Here is a 25039-nt window from a genome sequence, read left to right on the forward strand (position 1 = left end):
TTCAGGGATTATGAACAATCATTCAAGATGTATTCCTCCCTCCCTCTCCATGTTCTCTAGATGTCAAGGCTCTTATTCTTGTTGGATTGGAGCGAGTATCTAATTTTGAAGAAGCAATGAAACTGGAATTTGGACGTGGCTTTACTTATAATAGGCCTCTCCAAGTGAATCAGATGGATTTAGATTTTGAAGTGACAGAACAATTGGTAAATAACTGAAATCTATACTTTATTCTTAATGATATTAAAAAATAATGTTAATGGATATTTATTTGCAAGTACCTATTATGTAACAATATTGCATTTTTGAAGAAATGTAACCATGTTTTTTTTATGATACCTAATGTACATTTTGCCCATAAAAATGAAACTTCTGTGAAGTTTCAGAGATGAAAAAGCAAAAAATTACAAAGCAGTTGCCTTCAAAGAGGAAGTGGTCTTTATGTAAGCCATGTTATTTGTTCTTCTCATATAATATTTTCTATATTAGTGAATGGCCTGATCAATTACCACCCAGATACTGTTTAAACAGCCTCTGTTGGCCTGTCAAATCTTTCTGGGCATTGCAAAGGCTATTTGTGGCTGCTGTCCTTGAATGTGAATTATGATGAAAAGTTCATTCCTTGTCCTTGTTATTGTTATTGAACTGGGAAACTGCTGTGCCAAATCAATATCCCAGATGGATCAATCAATAATTTGAAGGTTACTATAGTTACTGTACTATTGGTTATCTGTGATATAGTTTTGTTAGCATGATTACAACTTATCTAACTATATACTAGGGTTGCATAGTATTTCAGATTTAAAAGTGAAAGCGTTCTTTGGAGTTACTTGGCATATCCATGTTCTCTGCAAGATCTTTGACCTTCCAAGCAGAAGTGTGCACAGCCCCACTAAATATTCCAGGGGTTTAAGGTTTCTTGAACTCCTGACTTTCCCCTCAATCTTCCCACACAATGCATTCTAAATTAGGGTGTATCCATTCTTGAAAGATTGGTATGGGCCATTTGCGGTAAACTAGAGAAGAATCACAGCCTGATGAGCCAACTCTACTTTATTATAAAATTACAATGGGTTATATAGTTATCTTTCAGCCTATTTTAGCACTGTTGTTTTTGAGAAATATATTAGTTTTTCAACATCTGATCAATTACTGTATTAATAGTAATTCTCTTCCTTCTTGTTTTCAGTACTTTTTTCGTTTTCCAAGCTATTATTTCAGTTAAAGCTCAATATTGCACAAATGAAACTGTGAACAACATCAAGTGCACATATGTGGATTTTAATGATCTATTTTTTACTTAATTAGTAGTCTGTTTTATTCAGGACAATATTGCAGAAAGATCATGTTGTGGAGTCCCATGCAAATGTTCTGGACAACGGGGAGACAGAGGATTTCCAGGCACAGTTGGACCAAAGGTGAGATTTTGAACATGGGTTTTACAGTTTATAATAAGGCATCTATGGTATGGGAATGAGGTGGCTCTGTTCCAAGGAGAAAAACAAAAGATGCCCAAGGTTTTGAACTCACTTGCAGTGATTCTCTGGATCCCAGCAGTTCTTGTATAGTGATCTCTTTATTGTACTTATGATTCTTATCTAGAAAGCATGTTTGCATCTATGATGTCCATTTTACGTACTTAAATTTCTAGTGTTAAAATTGATATGAATTTCATTTCAGCACCTTGTTTAACAAAAGGTTTTGGAACCTTTTGGAGTTCAGAAACTCAGAATTAGGAGTTTCTAGAGTTAGTTTTGATACTCAGTGTCACTGCCGTGTCCCACTCCTCCACTGACGGCCGGGTCGGGGAAGTCCGTATCAGGCGTGCCTCTGCAGCTCTGCCAAAGTCCTAGCAAAGTTCTCAAGGCAGCCAGGAGACCAGGAAGTGACTTCAGCAATCCAAGGTAGACTTTGCCTGACTCAGAGAATGGCAGAAAGTGAATCCTTTATATAGGCCATGGGGTGTGGCTCCATGACTCAGCACTTATCCAGGCCTGCCCCTCCCTTCCTTTTGCTGATGCCGCCTATCAATTCTCCTGAAGCGAGGATCTCTCCAGGCTCCAGCTGTTGGCAATTCACATTCCTCAGGCTCACATGCTGTGGGGGAGGGGCAGGGGTCTAGTTGCTCCGTTTGCCTAGGCATGGAGCCAGGGCTGGAGGCACGTCAGGCCCTTCGTCTTGTTCGGCCTGTCTGGGCATGGTGCCAGCGCTGGGGCCTGGAGGCATGCCAGGACATTCCTCAGTGTTCGGCAGGAGATAAGAGGGACCTGGCTGCGGGGAAAGAGAGCGAGACACAACAGTCACATTTCATCTGTGCTTGACAGTACTTGATGAAAGATTTAAAAAAATAGAATGCAACTCTATAGTTGGCTTTGCTATATAGGTGAAACTCTATAAACAAATTCTATATTGATCTGTGCATTAGAGATATAATTTTAAATGAATGAGATAACATGAATGCTCTCAATATATATAAAATTAGAAAATCATACCAGGGGCTAGAAAGGGTTACATTTAAAAGATAGCACCGAGGCACTGATCATAGCAGCATAAGAAAAAGGCTTGAAACATCAGGTCTTTAGAAGCACGGGTCTACCATATTAGACAGGATCCAAGGTGCAGACTATGCAGAGGGACCCCAGAGACAGTCCAATATCATACTGGCAGGATGTAAGATGCAGGCAGGAACAGCATAAACTAAATGACACAACTATGTTGCTGCATTTTGAACAAGAACATCTGCACAATGTATGGGTTTAGACTCCCAAACCTAGATAGGATATCCCACAGAAGGTCATGGAGAATAACAGGGCTAAGATCCTGTGGGACTTCCAGATCCAGATTGACAGACAGGTACTAGGCAATCAACCAGCCATAACGGTAGTAGGCAAGGAGCAGAAGACAGTGGCAGTAATAGATGTAGCACTGCCAAGTGACAGCAACATCAGAAAGAAATAGTATGAGAAAATGAAGATGTTTCAGGGCCTGAAGGAGTCTCTGGAGAAGATGTGGAAAGTAAAGGCCAGAGTAGTCTCAGTGGTGGTAGGAGTGTTTGAGACTGTGACTCCTAAACTGGGAGAATACACCACCTCCTGCGCGCACACGCACATGCACGCACATGCACACACACACACACACACACACACACAGACAGACAGAGTCTATGTGTAATATCAAGCTTTTTTGAGATCATATTCAGATATTTCTTGCAATAATTTACTATATTTTCTTTCTAAAAAGGCAGAATTGAGCTTAAAGATAAAATATAGGATGTTCAGAATACCATCTCAAGTTTATGTATAAATATGTTTTCTGTGTTTTAAAGGGAATTCCAGGGGAAAATGGCTATAGAGGTTATCCAGGAGACGAAGGTGGACTGGTGAGTAAATGTTTCTCAACAGCTGAACTTCTACTTGCAGTAGCAAAGAAACAGAAGAAAACCAGCAATACTTTTGCTGTTAAGATGGATGGAGGGATGATGGAGGAGGAGGACGAAGGAAGGAATATGGTACCACAACTTTAGTGTTGCAACAGTCTTTGTTTCATGATGAGCAGAATATTAGCAACATTTTGTTTTTTTCTTCCATACTATATATAGATTAAAACACAGGCTATATTTTCTTACCTGCGATGCACAATAAGAAAAGATCCAAACCTTATCTAGAGTTTTCACATGCTGTTTATATTCCATGTGAATCTGGAATCATGTATTGCCAATATACATATAGAGATACACACACACACAAAGTCAGACATACAGACGCACATAGATACACACAAACAGCCAGATTAAATGTGCCATATATCTATTTACACAGTTTCTTAACAAGGACAAACAGCAGGGCATTAGGGTGTCAGATAAAACATTGTAACACTACTATCCATTGCTGAAAGGCTAATGCTAAGCTAACCAAACTTATCTCTTATGGAAATCAAGTGGAGATGACTAAGGAGGCAATAATCCTATTCTTTTGCATATAGAGTACAAGATACTTCACTTAAAAAGAAAAGAACAAAGTGGAATTGGGAATGGGTAAACTCCCCCACTCCCTCCATCCTGCTCTATGTAATCAAGGACTAGGGAGCCTCTTACTGGGGATTTTTTGAGGTACATGTTGGGCAGATTGTGATTGTGTCGATGTTAGGAAGAGAACTAAATGTCCTCTCAGAACTGCGTATAAAAAATCCTCACTGTAATCCGGCTTTAAAATTTCAATTTGTGCACACAGACGTCTTTCTATAGCTTATTGCTAGCTGGGAAACGTTTTTGAGAGCATTGCTATTGAGGTTGGAGTCACATTTTTGCTTGAGACAAGCTTTGGAATGGAGTCCATTATTCTAGTATTGCATTTTATATGTCTCATTGCCATTCTGGAGTTTGATTGAATTTTGAGCAGGCACGTGTGTATGTGTTTGGATGAAGGTTGTAAAAGAAAATTTGCCTCCATGAAAGAAAGTTAGATCATATGGCCTTGCGCATTGCAAGTAACTGGATCCCAATGGCCCTGGATCAAATATGATCTTTGGACTGATCACCTGTTTTGCATTATAAAAACTGTATACTTTTAGTTGACAGGATTGTCTGAATGTAGCATGATAGAAATGTTCCATATTTTAATAACATCCAGTGTAATATTCTTGTTACAGAATTTGACATCTCCTTTCCCTTCTAGTATGTGTCCATTTTCTTTCACTGCCATTACTCAGAAATATGTTTGTGACTGAAGATATCCATGCTGACTCTCATACTTCTTTCTTTTTTGTCAAAGGGTGAACGTGGACCCCCCGGGATAAATGGAACCCAAGGTTTCCAAGGCTGCCCAGGTGAAAGGGGAATGAAGGTAAAGGAAGAGAATTGGGCTTTACAGAAGAAGAACATATACTGTGTAGACTTCTCAATAGACACCAACCCAGTTTATACTAGTTCGCTACAGTCACATTGTAGCATCTGATAGAAAATTACTCAATAGTATTGTCCAAATACTTTCGGGGGTGGAGTGGGAAACTGGGGATTGAAGGCAAGCTCTGAGAAGAAAAGGAGCGTAAGAAAAAAAAAGTTTCCAGAAGTTAGAAACAGAATATATTTATTGAATTTACCTTAACCAATCATAGCCTACACACCTTCCCTAAACAGGCAATGAGATTTCAATGGATTTTTTAAAAAATAAAGTGTATGCATCAAGCTGTGGTCTTTACAGATAAATTGAGATTTTCTTACTCATTGGGAAACAATCCTTTTTGCTCTTTTTTGTTTTCTATTTATTTTTTGTCTTTTATTTATTTTGAGGTCGTTCCAACTTTTCCTTAATTTTATAGAAAAATGGAAACCATTCTAACTATAATGATTATCTGGATAATTTTTGACTACTCATTTTCCTCTGTAACTGTAGGTTTTGAGAAATTGAATAAAATTTTAATAGATAAATGACAATTCTTTCTTTTTTGTAGGGGGGCCGTGGATTCCCAGGAGAAAAGGTACTTAACAATTTCAATATAACAGACGAAAAAAGAATACACATTTCCCTGTCTTATACTTTCCTCGTTGTCAATTTGACCTCAGTATTTCTTTTTTGGGATTATAATAATTACTTTCTTTGATTCTGTAGGGTGAATTAGGGGAAAATGGGCTTGATGGAATAGACGGAGAAGAGGTGAGTCATTTGAGTTACTTTTGGACCAGTGGTGGGATTCAGCCAGTTCGCACCACTTTGGGAGAACTGGTTGTTAACTTTCTGAGCAGTTTGGTGAACTAGTTGTTGGAAGAAATCATTAGGGCAGAGAACTGGTTGTTAAATTATTTGAATCCCACCACTGCTTTTGGACTAATAAAGAACATGAAATAACATTTCTTCCTGGTTAGAACTCATTGCAGTAACACACTTTGATTAATAAATGCAATTAATTTGATTGCTTTTGCCAGGGAGAGAGAGGCTTTCCAGGTGTTCCTGGGGAGAGGGGGAGCCCTGGTAGACAGGTAAGTGTAATTTTTTTTATTATTCCAAAGCTTCAAAATTAAAAAGAAAAAACTCCAAACAACCAAATAATGTATTGCTTTGTTATAGAGCTACAAGAAACTCTTGGGAAACCAGCAAAGGTCTCAGATATTTTTGTTTTCTTCAATAAAGTTCTAACTGGAGAGACTAATCAGAGATAAGATGCAGCCCAGTTGTATCTCTGAAAAGGCCATTCACTGAAAAAAAAATGGAGATGGCTGATCTAGTATCCTTTCTCTGGTTATTCTCTTGCTAGAAATATCAGGGCAAGGTGAAACATTAATTATAGGATTCCATTGTTATGGGCAAAGGTTTTGATATTACGGAAATAATTTCTTCATAGGGTGGCAGAGGAAGCAAAGGAGAAATAGGAGATCCAGGTGACCATGGACTTCGAGGCAATCCGGTAAATATATTGAAAGATACTGAGATGTTTATACTTTAGATTTCTAATTCCATAAAGAAAGAAAAAAACGAAAAAAGGAAGAGAGATTTTTAAATATCTTTTTTCCTTTCCTTTCTCTTTCATATTTACTATATTTTTAAATGTTCTTATTATATATGAAAAATCTTTTAGTAATAACTACTTTAAAAAAGATTTAAAATTGCAGCAGATTTAAATGTTAACTATCAGAATGGGTAAGCTTGACACTTGCAACAATTACTTTACTCTTATTGAAATCTTGAGGTCTATGAGATAAAAGGATGTAAAATCAGGGGTCAGGAGAGCAGTACAGAACACTTCAAAGCACATGCTGAGGCTAGGGAATTGTTTTCAGAACTGAGCTACCAGTCCAGTTCTATTTTTTTCTCAGTCTCCTCGATTTCAAAATCTATTGGCTGTTTAGTAAAGACCAATCCCTGTAATGGGAAGTTGGGCAGGATGAAGTATCTTCAAAGGTGCATGCTATTGATTTCTAAACTTGTAACTGCTCTGAGCTGGAAATAGTTGGGAGAATACAATGTCATGAGTGAGGCAATATCCAGGGGGAAGGGAGTAGTAGAACCTGGAGGTGGAGTAAAAACAGTTAGAATCAGCCTAGAATCTCTACATAGCCACAAATGGACTAAGTCCAATCCCTCTTGAATTCTGTTTACCCTTATCTTTAATAGACTAGATTCCTAGGCATAGGTATGAATTGTAATTAATCAGTTTAATTGGAACTTCACCTGTGGTCCTCTGACCATATCTTGAGTTATGACCTGTGCATCTTTGCCCTTTCACATTCATGTTTTTAATTCTTAGTTTCTTCTTTCTAATTTATTAAGAGATCTGTGAATTTTGGTTACTTATGAAAGCTGCCAGGAGAGATTCATTGCATAACTCCTGTCATCTAGCAGTTAAACAGGATAAAGTAATCAGAAAAAAGAGGCAACAATCCCAATTCAGCATCACAATACATGGACTAAAATCTAGATCGTAAAGACATTTGTTTCTGCATAAATTCTTCTAAAAATAATCTGAATCAATGAGAATTCTCATCCATTCTTAATGAGGGTTTTTTATGCCATTTCATGCAAATATTAAATTATGTGCAGGATACAAGCAACCAGTACCCCAAATTCCACAGGTAGGACAAAATTTTCTTCTGTGCAATTTTGAGCCATAGAAGATTTAAACCCAAAATTACTCTGCAAACCAGAATCTTTCCAAGACGCCCAGAGAATCATTAAAGTTATTTTTCCATGTCTCTGTCCCAATGTAAATATGTTAGTTAGCTGAAGCAAGTTATCAAACAAGGTCAAAGTATTCAGTGATGTAAACAAGGTCTATGTATCAAGGTATACTTCTAAGTAAGGATTTCTCTTCCTGTAGTCTAGTGTCCTAAATATGCACCCATGTGCTTAGAAAAGTTAGAGAGATGAAGAAAGCCCTGGGTTACAAGATGAGCTTTGTGGTAATGTCACGAATCACTTTGTTATAAACTGTGTTATAAATGTTTAATAACTTTTGTCTCACTCTACTTGCTTTTCATTGCTCGGCCTGCTTCCAGGGTACTTTTGGAACTGATAGCACTGACAGAGGACCCAAAGGCGAAAAGGGAGAACTCGGACCAGCGGTAAAATATCAATCCTTGGATTTTGTAGGAAGGTTAGACAGAGATGCTACCTGGCTTGGGTGGTTGTCCTAGAACCTCTAAAATCCAGTCAAAATTGCTTGAGAGAATTTAATGCAATCTATTGACTGGACTAATTACCTTACCAAAAAGAAAAGTAAAACTGCGTGAGACAATGAGACAATTAACCAGTGGAACGGCTTGCCTTTAGAAGTTGTGAGTGCTCCATCACTGGAGATTTTTAAGAAAAGATTGGACAGTCATAAGTCTGAAATGATATATGGTCTCCTGCTTGAGCAGGGGGTTGGACTAGAAGAACTTCAAGATCCCTTCCAACTCTGTTATTCTGTTACAGACATTTTTGGTTTTCCAATAATAGAAATGGGAGGGATGAAGAATAAAATTAAAGATGAAATCCATCACTAGGTCAGATCAACTGGTCAGATCAATCCAGAAAACAACATAATATAATCACTTAGTATATCAGTAAGGAGACTATTCTGGGTAAAATATAAAACTAATAATTTCTCCATCCCAAGTTTTTCCATCCTATAAAACACTATATTTGAACTAATGATGGCATGAGCCCTAAGATCTCTCTAGTTTGAGAGAAAATTTAACCAGTTTTTGAAAATCAATATAAATCCTACCTTGTTTCCTCATTATAGTGTTTCATGAAAAAAAAGAAATATTTTTGGCATCAGAGCTTTATTGAGTTCTAGAATTGGAATGAAGTGAGGACAGAATCTTTCTCAATTACCACATTCCTGGATCCATTCATATCAAAAACACAAACCTAATTTAAAAGAAGAAAGGAGAAAAAATTCAAAAATACTTTCTACTAAAATGTTTTTATTGTCCTGTTGTGACTTACATATGTCTCTTGTTTAGTGATAAACAATTCCAGTGTTTTGTATTCTTATAGGGAGAAATTGGAAGAGATGGACCACGAGGTGACGCAGGAGGAGCTGGAAGAGATGTGTGTATAATTCTCCCTGCTATGTGATTTGCTAATAACATAGTTTCTGCTATAATAGATGTGTGTGTGTATGTATGTATGTATGTATGTATGTATGTATGTATGTATGTATGTATGACAAATGTTTGAATACTATGTGTTATCAAATTTAGTTCATGGATGATTTAAAATAATATAGGAACATTTTAGGTAAGATCTCATAATTGTATGGGATTTGTGCTGAGACTCACACTTCAAAAACTAATGTATTTGTTTAATTTCTAATATTTTGATATTTACAAAGCCAAACAGATAGGTAGTGGGGAGAAGAGGAAAATAATCAATGGGAAAAGAACTCAATAAAGACTGATTATTGTGTTACACTTTTGTCAATAGAGTTGCATTACTCAGGAGAAGCTCGTGTAACATCCCCTTGATTAAGTGTCTGAATATGAAATATTGACTAATTCATTGGCTTTGATTAGAGGTCATGTGAATTAATGTGATGCAGAACTTTGAATGGGACAGAGAACTAGGAAAGATAGCATAATAGCATTAACACTTTTGTCCCTGTAATAAAAGAGAGAAAGAACCCTTACTTTCACAAGTAACCATCTCAGATGAAGGGAAGATACATATCTTGATTCCAGAAGGGAACTGGGAAGAAGGGAAGAAGGATGCTGGTTGGGATGGGGCCATGTGCAGTTGCTACAAAATTATGTGAGGAGTAATGATAATCAAGGTAGGAAGATTCTCTCAGTGCTTTGCTTCATGTTGAGAAATAGACCTAGAGCTGGGACAGGATGTGCACAAAACGTCTATCACAAAATATACTGACTTTGCAATGGAAACAAAATACTCTTTTTGTGTGTGTTCTGATTGTTCTGACAACTGGAAACAGTCATGTCCCTGCTGTTGTTGATTTAAACTCAGTGGGATGTTATTCCAGTGGAGCATTGAGGCAAACATAGAAGTTAAACATATTCAAATTTCTTCTCATTTTAGTCACAAGATGCTGAGCTCGATTCTATGGTATCTTTATCATTATCTTTATAAGACAGAAGAAGATTGCTTGAATGTCTGCAGCCTGCCTGGGAAATTATTGTTGCTTTGTGTTTTTCTGATTGTTGTGGGAAGTTATAGTTAATGTGAGCAGATGGATAAGCTGTATATACGCTTTGCTTCGTTTATTCTACAAGTTCTGTGTATGACATTTGTGTTGATAGTGTTTAACTGCAAACTTTACTTATATGGTGTTGGTTTAATTATCTGTTTAGTATCTGTATATATTATCTGTTATTAATATTGAGCTCATGTTATATTTAAAAATACAAAGGTTCTAAGCTGGGTTAGAATGATGAAATTCATTGAACTTTGGTATGTGGGTACTTTCTGGACATATCTTGGTGTCTTGTGTTAACGTTTGTTTTATTAATATGATTAAATAGAACTAGCAGCCCATTTATTGTAACCAGGAATCACTCCTTTGTGAAAACAAAGACATCTGCAAAGACAGTCAGTTGCTGAGCTTTCCTCTGACTGGTGAAGAAGGGGGGGGGGGAAACACACCAAATCTCTTGCTTGGTCCTGCTTAAATAGAAGTTACTGTTTACAAAGATAAAATAACACAAAAATAAATCTAAGTAAGAATTTTAAAATCTTAAGAATTAAGGCACCTAGAAGTCTGAATCTTCTGTTTTCTATGGTATTTAATTGTTGAAAGATACACATTTTTAGTTTGAGTATCCAGAAAAAAAAAATCCTCAGAGAATAAAAAGCTGTAGGTAATTATCAAAATAGAGAAACATATTTTTCTAGTGATACCTCTGCATAACAATTAATGGCTATTCTGTATTTATTTCAAGGGAGCACTTGGCAGAAGAGGACCACCTGGTATCAAAGTAAGTACTTATTATGTTTTTACATGATGTGTGTTTGTGTTATGTGCTATATATAATATAATATATATTATAAATATTGTATACACATATAGTAAGGGAAGTGAGGATAGCCAAATCTAAGTAATATCTTTATAAAAGTTGAAAAAAATGAAAAAGATAGAATATTGGTGTTTTTTTTAAATTCGCAGTTGTTAAATAACTTTGCATTTAGGAGAATTTATTGAGAAGAATATACTTACTCAGCCCACCTGTGTACTTCAGATAGACAACTGTTTTAGAATCCTTTCTGGGACAAATTATGTATTATTTTTCAGGTTTAAACCATACATGCACAGAATAGATATATTTCACAAACATTTATTTCAAAAACTGCTTATGAAATTGTAATAAGCAAGACCTTTAGTCTTTACTTATTTATCATGTTTATATGGCTTCACATTTCACAACAGTGTGACTCTGTGCAGCGTACAACAGTGCAGCGTACAACAGTGAATTAAAAAGAAAAATGAGAAGCTTGGAAACAGAGATGATGATGTTAGCTGCAGGAAGGGGGTCATTGCAATATCTCCCTGATCTCCATCTTTATTCTACCTTTCTGCCCAAAAAAACTCTCATTATAGTATTATAGGCATACAGTACATGGTTTTTGTGTGCACTGTATCCTCATAGCAACTCTGTAAATACAGAATGAATGAAATTCTGACTGGCCCACATCTGTCCATGAGTTTTGTAGACATAAATGTTTAAGGAGACTGAGATTTAATTACAGTAAGTTTGTGGGTAATCCCAGAAAAAAATAAATTTAAAACGGAAGTAATGTAGATGGCTGCATCTGAAAGATGTTCCATCCACTGATAGAACTTAGTTCCATTTGCCCAAAGGAAATGCAAAGAAAGCAGCCTGTCTTATTAAACTGTAGCCAATGGTGGGATTCTGCCAGTTCTAGGAGGTTCGGCTGAACAATTTGTTAAATTGGTGACTTGCCCCGCCCCTTGCCCTGCCCCTCCCCACCACTACTTACTGGCCTCGCAGCACACAAACTGTTTGTTAAATTGCTGGCTCGCACTCCCCTCCCCACCACTACTTACTGGCTTCGGAGCACACTGAACTGTTTGTTAAATTGCTGGCTCACCCGCTCCTTGCCCTGCCTCTACCCACCACTAGTTACTGGCCTTGGAGCACACTGAACCATTTGTTAAATTACTGGCTCGCCTGTCCCTCGCCCCGCCCTGCCCCGCCCCACAACTACTTACTGGCCTTGCTTGCAGTGTTGCAGTGGCACACTGAGGCATAGCTGTAGCTATTCTTTGGCTCCTCAACCAGATGGCCCATCCTGCTTTCCTACCTTTGCTGTGGCCTCCCACTCTGTTCCCCACCTCAAACTGCCCACCTCAGACTGCCCTGACCGCTCCAGCAGCAGAACAGGCAAGTACAGCCAAATGCTGCCCTCGAGGAAGCGGGACTGCGCTCGCCTGCTGCCGGCCGTGACCTACCCCCATCCAAGGACCTTGCTGGCCACATGGCCACTGACTGCAGCCTATGCCCATCAAAGTGCCTCTCTGGCCACCTAATCCAAGCACCCTACTGGCCACGTGGCCACCAGCCACTAGCGAGGTGCTTGGATGGGGCTAGGCTGTGGTTGGCGGCCGCGTGGCCAGTGAGGTGCTTGAATTGGGTGGGCAGTGGCTGCGAAATGCTGGCTACCCCATCCAAGTGCCTCGCTAGCCACCTGATCCAAGCGTCTTGCTGGCCATGCGGCCGACAACTGTGGTCTACCACCATCCAAGCACGTTGTTAGTGGCTGGCAGCTGTGTGGCCAGTGAGGCGCTTGGATCTGGTGGCTAGCGAGGTGTGCAGCAAGGTGTGTGTCAATTGTCTTGGCCTGCCGCCGACCCAGCAGGACTGTCCTGCAGCCACCTCCCACCCACATGCCGTCAGCCTACCCTACCCCATCTGGAGAAAGAGTGATGGACAGAAAGAGGGGGGGGAGCAAGTGATGAAAGAGAGAAAGAGAGATGAAGGAGAGAAAGGGAGGAGAAAGAGAGATGAAGGACAGAAAGACGGGGGAGAAAGCGAGATGGAGAGAAAGGGGAGAAAGAGATGGAAAGAAGAGGGGAGAAAGATGAAGGAGAGAAAGGGGAGAAAGAGAGATGAAGGAGAGAAAAGATGGAGAGAAAGGGGAGAAAGAGTGATGGAGAGAAAGAGGGGAGAAAGTGATGAAGGACAGAAAGAGTTATGAAGGACAGAAAGGGTTGGGGAGAAAGAGATGAAGGAGGCGAAAGGGGAAAGATGAAGAGAGAAAGGAGGAGAAAGAGATGGAAAGAAAGAGGGGAGAAAGATGGAGAGAAAGAGGTGGAGAGAAAGAGAGGGGAGAAAGGGGAGAAAGGGATGAAGGAGAAAAAGTGAGATGGAGGAGAGAAAGGGGGGAAAAGATGAAAGAGAGAAAGGGTGAGAAAGAGATGGAGAGAAAGTGGAGGGAGAAAGAGAGATGGAGAGAAAGAGGGGGAGGGAGAATGGATTTGTTCTGGTAATTGGTTTAACAAGCATGGCACTGAAAAAGTGAGTTATGACCGTTTTTCACACTTATGAAAGTTGCAGCAAACTGTCATTAGGGCAAAGAAGCTATGTCATATGACCACCTGGCCACACCCACCCGGTCACATGAAGCACCGCAGTTGTGAAATGAGTGACATAGTTATTAAGAATGCTGCAACAGGCATAAATGATGACTGGTCATAAGCGTGAGAACTGGTCAAAAGTGCAAGATCCTGTCAGAAATCACTTTTTTCTGCCCTCTGGGTAGTCCCTATGTGCATAGCAATGGCCACCCGGTTACATGACCAGCTAGGATCACCCACCCAGTCACATGACCAGCTAGCCATGCTGCCCATCACATGACCAGCTAGTCATGCCCACCCAATCACATGACCACCAAGAAACGCCCCAAAATAAGCCACGCCCACAGAACTGGTTGTTAAAAAATTTGAATCCCACCACTGACAGTAGCTATATACAGTAAAAGCTTCTCTCTTTCACTCTCCGTCTCCCACTGCTTCTATCTCTTTATCTCCCTTTCCGTCTCTTTATGTCTGTCTGTCTGTCTGTCTGTCTGTCTGTCTGTCTGTCTGTCTGTCTATCTATCTATCTATCTATCTATCATCTATCATATCATTCCATTCTCCATTCAATTGTTTTAATTTCTTAGGGAAATAAAGGTGCCCTTGGCTCACCAGGATTTAATGGGGAACAAGGAATTAAAGGTCCCCAGGTGAGTTTTTGCAACTTATTTTCAAAAGTAAGGAAATGACATTGGTACATTGGGTGGAAGGGGACAGAGGTTGTGTTAACCCATTGCAGGAAAAGCAACAACAATTTCAGTAGTAATTTCTTTGGTTAAAATTGGTTAAATTTCTAACTAATTTATTGCTATCAGTTTAATTGCAAAAAGGTTTTGTAGATTATTTCTGATTGTATCAAAACCATCTAGTATTATCTTGACTTGTCAAATAATATAGTTTACGATGGTATTAATTTATGTCCAGATCTCCCCAAAACAGCACCTAAAAAAAAGCTGGCTACGAAAGGAGATTATAGATAATATTATACAACTCTTTATATAAATAAAATGGAAATAGAATAGAATAGAATAAAATAGAATAAAAAAATCAATGTAAAAAAAGTTCAATTCGGCACTGTGCAATCAGAAACCAGGAATCAAAAAAATCAGGGGTGTCAAACTCATGTCATCATGGCAGTGTCACATGACGTATCGGGACTTTTCCCCCCTTCGCTAAACTGGGTGTGGCCAGCGCGTGATGCATCCGGCCTGCAGGCCGGGACTTTGACAACCCTGCAAAAGATGATGAATGCAAGTGCAAACATATAGGAGATTAAAAGCTGCCAGTCCTCAACAACTGTCAGATTTTTTTGGTTCTCTATACGTGTGTATGTATAATATTGTCATCTGAAGTTATTAGGAGTGTTATTGTCCAGAGGATTTAGATTCATAGACTTGGAGGTTATATTAGAGGTCATGTAGTCCAATCCTTTACTCAGTGCATTTCTTAATTCTAAAGAATATTAACTATCAATGTTAAGAATGTAATAGAATTGCTAAGCCACATGGGAAACATTGTACAAATAATGGGTGTAGTCTTTTATACTACGCATATTCCAGTGGCATGATATCTGACTCATGCAAATGTCTATGTGTATACTAAATGAAGATAAGGCTTTGGGTATTATATTATGTTATCTTCTATTGTGATGCAATTGTGAGGATTATTTTTTTTTTTGATAGATGGGAAACTGTAAATTCATTCATTTCTGTTCATTCATGATAGCATAGTACTGTGGCTTTGGGAGTTCTTAGTTCATAATAAACCTGTATTTCAAGAATGCACCGATTTTGTATCAGAACTTTTCTGCTTCAAATATTTAATTGTGCTTATTTGTATAGGGACCACCTGGCACAACTGGAATCCCTGGTCTTCAAGGAGAGCCTGGCCTCCCTGGCCAGAGGGTAAAACTAATTCTTTCTGTCATCAAGGATGTTCTTAAAGAGCAAATTATAAACACTCATAGATGGGGAAAACTCAGTGGTTGTTGTCTGTTTCTCGTCATCATCAGAAGCGTGACTGAAGAGCGGTTTAATAATAGACAGCTGTGAGACTAGTTACTAGGAGTAGAAAATATTTTTTATTATGGATCCTGTTGGGAGTCAATTTCTTTTCATCCTGGCAGGAAAGAAGTCTAGCTAGCACTTCTCATTAACAAGAGCTGCAGAACCATTTCATAATCCCAGTATGCACTTGAGTTGGCCCTATAACCACCCCAGGAAGCACAACAAAAAGCAGTATCTGCATAGGCCTTTGTGGCTATGAGGTTGTCAGTAAAACAGAAGATTAGGTCACAGCCCCAGACATCTTGATCACTTATAAAATTAGATCAGCCCCAAATGGCCCAGTGGTTTTTTTCTTTGAGGTTTTAAGAGAATTTGCTCTGTAAGTGAGCAATAAAAAGGACCAGCATTTGGAGGCCTCCTGTCCCCAAGCCAGAAGTAACAAAATTTCTCCAATTCTCTTTTAAAGTCATCAAATTAACAGCCATTGCCTTGCTTTTGGCAAGAATCGAATAATAATAAAATAACCCTGGGTAACCAATTACTTCCTTTTTGTGAAATAAAAAACCAAGTTCCTATTGTGAATTTCCATTCATTGGAGGACTCCTGGAGCTTGTGATTAGCAAGAGGGAGAAGACCTCCTACTGCACTTTCACTATACCGCATGGGATTTCATAGACTTTGATCATGTCTTGTCACAGACACCTGTTTTCTAAGCCAAAGAGTTGCAATTTTTCTAGCCCTGTTTCAGAAATGTGTTGGACACCCTGACAATTTTTCTTGATCTATATATCCTTTCCAGCTGTATTATTCCAGCTGCAGACTTTTTCCACAGTTGCTCCTGCTCTATGGAACATCCTGTCTTTGGAAATTATAATGGCTCCAAACTTGCTAGCCTTTTGTAAGGGCCTGAAAACCTGGCTATGTTCCCAAGTCCGGGGTACTGAATGTATCAAGAGCCCTGCTTCCTGGCTGTATTGTTAACTGACCAAGTATCTTGGCTGCTGTGTATATTTATTATATTGTTTTTAGTGTTTTAATATCTTTTTGAATTGTAAGCTGCCTGGAGTCACTGACTGAGATGGGCAGCTATAGACATTGAATAAATAATAAGTAAGGTTATATGTGATAATAGGAACTTTATATAGTATTCCAGATGAGAATTCATCATGCATTTGTAAAAGGGCATTACAATGTTGGCAGTTTTATTTTCAGTTTCTTGATTATTTCTTGTGTGCAGCTTGCCTTTTTCATGGTAGCTGCACATTGAGTCAACCTCTTGAGCTACCTATTATGTACTCAAGATCCTTTTTATGATTACTTAGAGGCAGATCTCATAAGTGTGGACATGAAGCTAGGGTTTTGTTGCCTAGTTTGAATTGAATGTTATTTGCTATAAACTTAACAATTCACATATCTAACAAGTTATTTTGAAATCTTTACCATCTCTTTTGATTCTCACTATCTTAAACAGTCTGGCATCCCAAGCCAGTATCTTTTATAAAAGACCTTTCTTTATATTTTCTGCAGTGAAAAAGATGCCTGTTCCTAATTTTTGCATGCCATTTTTAATCATTCAAAAATACATAAAAGGACAAGTGTCTTTATTCTATGAAAACAAAGTTTACTGAAGAGTTTTTGTTAAGTGACTTTGTCAAAGCTTTTTTGAAATTCTGTACAAATCTATGCAGGCTTGCTGCCATTCACAGGCCTATTGTGGGAATCTCAGAAAATTTAAGAAGCCTGATGAGGCAAGATTTATCTTTGCAGAATCCACATTGATTTTTCATAGCAAGGCTTTTTCCTCTATATGTTTAAGGGGTTTTCCCTTCTTTAATGATAATTTCCATCCATTTTTCAGTTCATATATGTCCATGCTATAATTTCTTGTTTCTATAGGGTGCTGGTGGTCCAGCTGGAGCTGTTGGGGAGCGTGGTAGGTCTGGTCCTCTTGGTAAAAAGGTCAGTTTTTTTTAAATAGCTCTAATAATTATTAGTTAAATGACAGAAATAATGGCAGTTGAAATAAACCTTGTTTTTACTACCTCCTATATATCTTTCCAGTCTTAACCACTACATCAAACTGGCTCTCAAAAATATATCTATAAAAACTAAGAATATTGTTAAAATCTTTAAATATTTAATTTGAGATCGTAATATCATTAAACTTTTCCACTGGAATATTAAAAAGCATATTGTATCTTGTTTAATTTTAAAAGTGTATGGGGAAGCACAATTTAATGGCTGACATTTACTCAAAGAATACTGGATTCTTTATCACTCCTATTATAGCAACGTGGAAGTTCTCCCGAACTCAGAGATCTGCTTGAAGGAGCAGTTTCAGCTGCTGCACAAGTTGTGTTTCTCTGTGAATGGGAAGCTTTGGTGACAATACCTCATTGAAGTTGGATTACTGTAATACACACATTGCTTGGGTTACCTTTGGAGACTACTCAAGATTGCAGTGGGTGCAAAATGTGGTAGCTTGCTTGCTGACAGGTGAAATTTGCCTTAGCAAGATAACACCTTTGCTGCAGTTGCTATATTGGCTCTCACTAGGTGTTCGACTGCAATGCCTTTAAACTTTTGAATGGCTCAAAGCCCTGTTACCTGTAGAACCATCTTCTCTGAGCAGAACTTGTCCATCCTCTGCGCTTAATCCAAAAATGGTTCCTTTGGATTTCTCCCTGTGGGCTGTCAGGAAAAGGGGGGTACAGAGACAGGCTTACTCATTGGCTCCCCATTTCTGTGGAATAGCTTTCTCCTTGAGGTCCTCCCTTATTGACTTTGAGGAAGTGCTTTATTGCTGCCCCTTTGGGACTCTGATAATGCTTACTCCCTGGACTACTGTTACTTTATATTTGGTTGTTAAGATTTTTTAATATTAGTTTAACATTGACATTGTTGGAGGTAATATGCTGACTTTTTAAACCACTTATAGAGGACTGTAAAGCATTATGAAATGGTATATAAGTCTAAGTGCTATTGCTATTGCTAATACTATTGTGCTGTAAGCACTGTGTGTCTATCTTACATGATACATGCAAATAAATCTTTCAGGGTGAAGCTGGTGAGCCTGGTCCAAAGGGACCCATTGGTCCTCCTGGCCCCCGAGGAGAAATGGTGAGTGTTACTAGGAACCAGTATTAATCAGTACTCAAAGAGCAAGTATTAACAGATTCTAGGGATAATCAACATTTTCTTGTTAAAGCACTGAAAACACCGTCCACATGTTTCTTGATTGGAAACCTTGCTTGTTCCCTGCAGGTCAGTCCAGACGGTTTACAAACCATTTTACAGGGTTCCATCCACTCCTGTAGTTGAAAGAACTTCCTTAGCACTAAATTGTTTAAAATGTAATGCCTATTATGGTATAGCCAAGTTGCAAAGAGACTTTTCAGGATCCCAGGACTGTTGCTTATTTTGATTTGTGCCTTTATATCTTGTAGGGAGATGATGGACGAGATGGAGTTGGCAAGGAAGGACCTAAAGGCAGAACTGTATGTCTAGGATCATTTTTTAGACTTATAAAAATATCTGAAATTTCCTTAATCCATACAGGATGGGCAGCAGCAGAATTTGCAGCAAGGGAACCAAAGGTCTCTTGCCTTCTAACACAAGACTGCCTGTTTTCTTTTGTTCTTTCTTAGCAATAATAACACCCACCCTCCCACACCCAATTTTGAAATATCTCTGGTTTTCTTCCAAGCTCTTTTGTGTCCCTGTCTCAACTCTACTTTTCCTTGGCCTTTCCTTCTCTTCCCCATACCTGTTCAGTACGCAAAATAAATGAAATATAAAATCTGTAGTCTGCAAGCTGCCCTTCTGGTTTTTATCTCTTCATAAGTAAGTTTTCTTTTCCACAGAACCTTCCTGATTTGCATAATTCAATTCTATGGATAATTTTTAAATGATGCCAGTAGAAGTAGTATTTTTTAACACACGCATATGAGAAAGTTTTAAGTATTTGGAACAATGATCTTGGGACAGGGGTGAAATTCACTTACCTTCCCTACTGGTTCGCAAATGTGCATGTGCCATTGTTTGTGCATGCACAAAGCCTTTTGTGCTTGCGCAAAGCCTTCTGTGCGTGCGCAGAGGCTTAAAATCATCGCAAAAAACATCATGACGTCCGCACAGGTGGCAGAGCCTCCCATAGCCACCGCTACCAGTTCACCCAAGCTGAATAGAACCAACTGAATTTCACCCCTGGCTTGGGGGAAAGAATTAAACTTCATGATAAGGACTGTGGTTGATTTGAGTCATCCTCAGTGTCATAATAACCATACCTTTGGGATTTGTGATTCCCCTTTTGAAAGCTCCCTGAATTTAACTGCACAGAATTCCCATGCAGCCTTTATTATTATATGCAGTGACTCTTTCAAAGAGTTATACTGATCAATTGGGTTTTACAGCATAACAAAATCTTCAGTAGTGCCTCTGTTGATACCCATAATAACTAAAAAAGGGATGAGGGGAGGTGGGAGGAAGCCAACTCTTCTGATTCTCAGATTTCAATTTCTTTTCTCCACAGGGACAACCCGGTTTCCCAGGATACCCAGGATCACGGGTATTTAAAACACTTTCTAGTTCTTGTAGAGTACTCTAACTCCTGTGTGATCTTTATTAGAGAGTAAATGCTCTGCTTCTCATTTTGGATTAGGGTGTACCTGGAGATTACGGTGATGATGGTAAACCTGGCCCCAAAGGAAGCAGCGGTGAACGGGTAATGCCATTTCATCTTCTGACTCCAATAAGATTCCCTTCTTCATCTTTTTTCCCCATTGATTTTCTTTGTTCTAAATATCATTTTGTAACAATTACTGGCAGAGCTAAGGTGTACTTAATTAGAAGAAAGATAGCAAACTGAAAGTTGTATCACCTTGGCAGTGTAATAGGAGATGGGTTATTCTTATCTTTTATAGTAGTACTTATTTAAATATCGTTGCCGAGTTGGTATTGCTACTTTATTGTAAATACTAGAAGGATCCCCTACCTGGAGAGCTAGAAGCAGGGGTGAAATGCTCCCGGATGGCAGCGGGTGGTTCGGAGAACTAATAGCAAAAATCCCTGGCCCCTCCAACCCATGCCCAGCTGAGCCAAGCGATCATCAGAGTCTTTTTTTACTTTTACTTCTATTGGAAGATGGATTTCTTTGCAACTGGAGTTTGTTATCCAATCCACAGTTTGCTTGTTTTTTAACTGCTTTTCTCATTCCTATGCCATCCATATTTCTTCTGTGACAGTGTGTCTCCCTGCACCTTATAATTGGACTCTGCTCTCCTTGGCCACCTCCTTTTTTGAAAATGCTTTTAAAAGGTTAAAAAAAAAGGCTCTGACGATCTCAGCTGAGTTGCCTGATTGTCAAAGGCTGTTTTTTTAACTTTTAAAAGCATTTCTTCTACAACCTCTTCGGCCGAAGCGGTTGTAGAAAAAATGCTTTTAAAAGTAAAAAAAAAAAGGTGGCATGCCACAGCTGATCATAGCCCCCCATGTGCTGTTCTATTTACCCCATGTCTCCTTTTGGTGTGCACGGCGCATTCGCACCTCACATTTGGTGTGTGGTGCACACTGCGCATGCTCACGCAACACACTTGCAGCTAGCGAACCAGTAGTAAACCTGTTCAGATTTCACCACTGGCTAGAAGGCATTGATTTTATTCAATTGTAATTGGCTGGACAAGATGCTTTACATTGCCTATATTCACACATACTATGATATGTGCATTGAAGCCCTATCTTTTCACCAGATTGTGTGTGTGTATGAATGTGTGTGTATGAATGAATGTATAACAGAATAACAGAGTTGGAAGGGACCTTGTAGGTCATCTAGTCCAACCCCCCCTCCCATCCTAGCAGGAGACCCTACAACATTTCTGACAGATGGCAGTTCAGTCTCTTCTTAAAAGCTTCTAGTGATGAAACTCCCACAATTTCCTGAAGGCAAGCTGTTCCATTGGTTGATTGTTCTCACTGTCAGAAAAATTCTCCTTATTTCTAGGTTGAATCTCTCCTAGATCAGTTTCCATCCATTATTCCTTATCTGGCCTTCAGGTGCTTTGGAAAATAGGTTGACCCCCTTCTCTCTGTGACAGCCCCTCAGATACTGGAACACTGATATCATGTCACCCCTGGCTCTTTTCATTAAAACAGAGATGCCCAATTCCAGCAACCATTCTTCATATGTTTTATCTTCCAGTCCCCTAATCAACTTTGTTGCCCTTCTCTGCACTCTTTCTAGAGCAGGGGTGTCAAACTCGATTTCATTGAGGGCTGCCTCAGGGTTGTGCTTGACCTTGGAGGGTCAGGATGGGAATGGCTATGGTTGGGGTGACACAAGACTTGTGTTGGGGGTGGGGGCACCTGTGATGGCCAAGTGCTAAGGCAGGACTTCCCTCATACTCTCCCTCACTCTCATTATACTCTCCTTCCTTCCTTCCTTCCTTCCTTCCTTCCTTCCTTCCTTCCTTCCTTCCTTCCTTTTTTCTTTTTGCTTCCCTCTTCATTCTAATTTCTTCTTCCTTCCCCTCTTTCCTTATTTTTCCTTTCTTGCACTCTTCCCATCTTTTCTTCTTTTTCTTTCTCTTTCCTCTTTCCCTTTCTCCTTTCCTGCCCCTTCTTGCATGCTCAAATGCAAAAGGGGAAACATTTCTCCTTTTGTTTTGTTTTTAGTTTTGATAGCCCTCTCCCAGCCAAAACAGGGTGCCGTGTGTGCATGTGCGTGTTGATGCTAGTAGATTTGAAATAAGAATGAAACCATCAAGAAAAGCCAGCTTGCTCACAGTTTGGCTCTTTCCTCAAGATAAGAGTTAGTAGAAGTCAACTCCATTGATGAGCAGGGAAATCGAAAACAAATGTGGCAATTTGACTTTAGTTGAATTATATGTGTAAAAGCTGGGGAGGAAGATAATAAGCTCAGTAATATGACAAATAGCTTCAAGGATGAGGGTGCAAGTTCAGAAAATAGTCATAAAGACCTCAAGGGAAAAGAATTCAAAGCCTGCTTGGGTTGAGCGAGGGAGTGAGGGGGAGAAAGAGAGAGATGATTTTTCTGAATAGTCTCAGAAAGAAGAGAAAAAGTGAGCTGAGAAGCAAGCCAAGAAAACCTGACTGTGGAGCAAGAAAGCAAATTGCAAGGGGTTTGCTCAAAAAGGAGCAAAAGTCACAGGAGGAGGATGCTGAGAAAACCCCAGAGGAAGAAAGAAAAGGAGACGCATCCCAGAAAAGGCAGCTAAGGGAACTGCCCAAGCAAGGAAATAAACCCTTCTAGCTATAGGAAAAAATGACAAGTGCAAACTAGAAAGTGCAGTGAAAAGTTGGGGTTAGAAAAAGGCTGAATGAGAGAAAGGAAAGAAATGCTGCTAAGGAGAAGATCATCTTGCCTTGAATAGTTCTAGGCAAAATTCTGATAGACTAAAGCTGCCTAAAGTTGAGTCTGTAGCCTCAAGGATCCCTTCTGTTGTCCTCTCTGCCACCAAATCAGAAGCCTTTCAATCCTCTCAACGAGTGTCAATGAAGCAAAATTAGGGGTCAAAATTTCTCAATTCAGAAACCTCTTGAACCTGCCATTGCAAAGAATTACATTACGTGCCAAATTTCACTGCCTTAAGAAATTGACCCTGGAAGAGGGATTTCTTTGCAACTGGAGTTTGTTATCCAGTCCACAGTTTGCTTGTTTTTTAACTGCTTTTCTCATTCCTATGCCATCCATATTTCTTCTGTGACAGTGTGTCTCCCTGCACCTTATAGTGCAGACTCTGCTCTCCTTGGCCACCTTCTTTTTTTAAAAAAAATGCTTTCCTGACCAATTCTTTTTCTTCTGATTTCTGCCTCTGTTCCCAACTATTTTCTTTCCCATCTATTTTCCTGCAGCACTCTGGCAGCCAAAATGGGGGGGGGGAGCATAGGTGCCCACCCGCCCCACATTTTGGGCCTGGATCAGTTGTGGATTGCTACCGGTTCACATCGGTTTGCGAGGACCAGTAGCAGTAATTTGGGCTAGGTTGTGGAACCGGTAGTGATTGCTGGCTGGCCACTCCCCTGAACCAATCCCTGTTCACTGGCCCTGGCCATCCGATGATCGCTTGCCTTGCCCCCCCTCCACCCAGTCACTCCTCACTTCTACTGTGTGGGTCCTTGCTTGCAGCTTGCCTGCCTGAAGCACTACATCCCAACTGAGCGGCCCTGATCTGCCTACCAGGTAAACCTAGCTGCCTCTGCCCCTTCACAGCATCTCAGCCTGCCTCCCCTACTTCCTTCCCTGAGGCCCGTAACCCTGCCATGCTTCCCTGCCTTCCACACTGCCTTCCTGGTGACCCGATGTCCAGCTTGTGAAAGCAGGCAGGCAGAAGGCCATGTGGTAGACAGGCAAGCATGGCAGGGCTGCAGGGAAGGGAGCTAGCAGCCTACTTCCTTCCCCGCAGCTCTGCCATGCTTGCCTGCCTTCCACGCTGCCTTCCTGGCAGTCCCCCATGCCTGCTTGCCTTCCAAGGTCGGCATCCAGCCCAGCCCGGCCAGTGGAGATGCCGTTGCTGTGCTGCCCTGGGACATGCAGCAGCCCTGGGGCTGGGACATCCACCTTCTCTCCTGGAGCACCACCCTGCTGCCGCCGCCCCTCTCAGCCCTAGAGCAGTGGCTGCATCTCCACCAAGGGCCGCCCACTTTCAGCTTTACCAACATGCTGGCTTCATAGGGCATGCTGAATACGCCGGAGGATCTAGAAGGTAAGGCCGATGCTGGGGGGGTGGAGAGGGAGACCTACTGTGCTCAGCTCCTCAGAGAGACATGGTGAGACTCACTTGCTTTTTGGGCCCAGCATGCTTGGCTTCTGCGGGGCCTTTATCCGACTGCCACCCACTTGCCTTCCCCTCTGCCTTGGGTACTGCCTGCCCTCCCAGAACACTGCCGTGCTGCCGCCGCTCGCTTTCTTCCTTCTCCCGCTGCAAAACAGATGGTGGGATTGCTTTGGGAGGTTGCTTCAGGAAGGCGGATGTCTGTAGCCAGATGGGGAGGGAGGGGGGCAGGCAAGGGAGCACCAAGGTGAAAGGCTACCCACACTGGCCCGCCTGGGTAAGCTCCATTACCCAGGCCGAAGGAAAGTGCTACGGGCTCTGTGGTGGTGTGGCCGGGCCTGGCCCTCTCCCTAAGCAGGGGGCTTCTGCCAGTCTCGCTCTGCATTGCCTTCCCAACAGCAGATGGGAGGGCGGCTGTGGCTGACTTGGGATGGAAATGCAGAGAAACACGTGGCGAAGCAATTGCCTTTTCATCTCGGACTTCTGTTAGCAGAGAGTAGGAAGAGGTAGCGGCAGCGGCAGCGGAAGAAAAGGGGCCGATCGCAACTGGAGTGGTTCCCCAGGCTCCGTTCACTTGGCTCACCTCAGCCTGCCAAACTCACTCACAAGGAGGTCTCCTTCAGAGGTTCGGAGGCCGAACTTTTTTTCCTTTTCCCCTCCTGCAGCCGCCTTGAGGGCTTTGTGGCGTGGAAGACGCTTCCTCCACAGGCCACGAGC

General features: G+C 40.5%; 1 protein-coding gene across 17 annotated transcripts in view; it reads left to right on the forward strand.

Annotated features, from left to right (window-relative positions):
• The window catches only part of COL6A3 (collagen type VI alpha 3 chain), a 160556-nt gene that overhangs the window by 88593 nt on the left and 46924 nt on the right, over positions 1 to 25039 (forward strand). For all 17 annotated transcript variants that reach the window (XM_058184995.1, XM_058185007.1, XM_058184998.1 and 14 more), the window contains 18 exons: positions 61 to 206; positions 1326 to 1418; positions 3326 to 3379; positions 4770 to 4841; positions 5449 to 5475; positions 5607 to 5651; positions 5921 to 5974; positions 6337 to 6399; positions 7988 to 8053; positions 8976 to 9029; positions 10874 to 10909; positions 14115 to 14177; positions 15369 to 15431; positions 17430 to 17492; positions 18591 to 18653; positions 18980 to 19030; positions 20065 to 20100; positions 20194 to 20256. In XM_058184995.1, coding sequence (XP_058040978.1) covers positions 61 to 206; positions 1326 to 1418; positions 3326 to 3379; positions 4770 to 4841; positions 5449 to 5475; positions 5607 to 5651; positions 5921 to 5974; positions 6337 to 6399; positions 7988 to 8053; positions 8976 to 9029; positions 10874 to 10909; positions 14115 to 14177; positions 15369 to 15431; positions 17430 to 17492; positions 18591 to 18653; positions 18980 to 19030; positions 20065 to 20100; positions 20194 to 20256 — 1112 coding nt within the window. The remainder of the gene's footprint in view (positions 1 to 60; positions 207 to 1325; positions 1419 to 3325; positions 3380 to 4769; positions 4842 to 5448; positions 5476 to 5606; positions 5652 to 5920; positions 5975 to 6336; positions 6400 to 7987; positions 8054 to 8975; positions 9030 to 10873; positions 10910 to 14114; positions 14178 to 15368; positions 15432 to 17429; positions 17493 to 18590; positions 18654 to 18979; positions 19031 to 20064; positions 20101 to 20193; positions 20257 to 25039) is intronic.

Source organism: Ahaetulla prasina, chromosome 1 (genome assembly GCF_028640845.1).
Source record: "Ahaetulla prasina isolate Xishuangbanna chromosome 1, ASM2864084v1, whole genome shotgun sequence".
In the NCBI taxonomy this organism is placed as follows: Eukaryota; Metazoa; Chordata; class Lepidosauria; order Squamata; family Colubridae; genus Ahaetulla; species Ahaetulla prasina.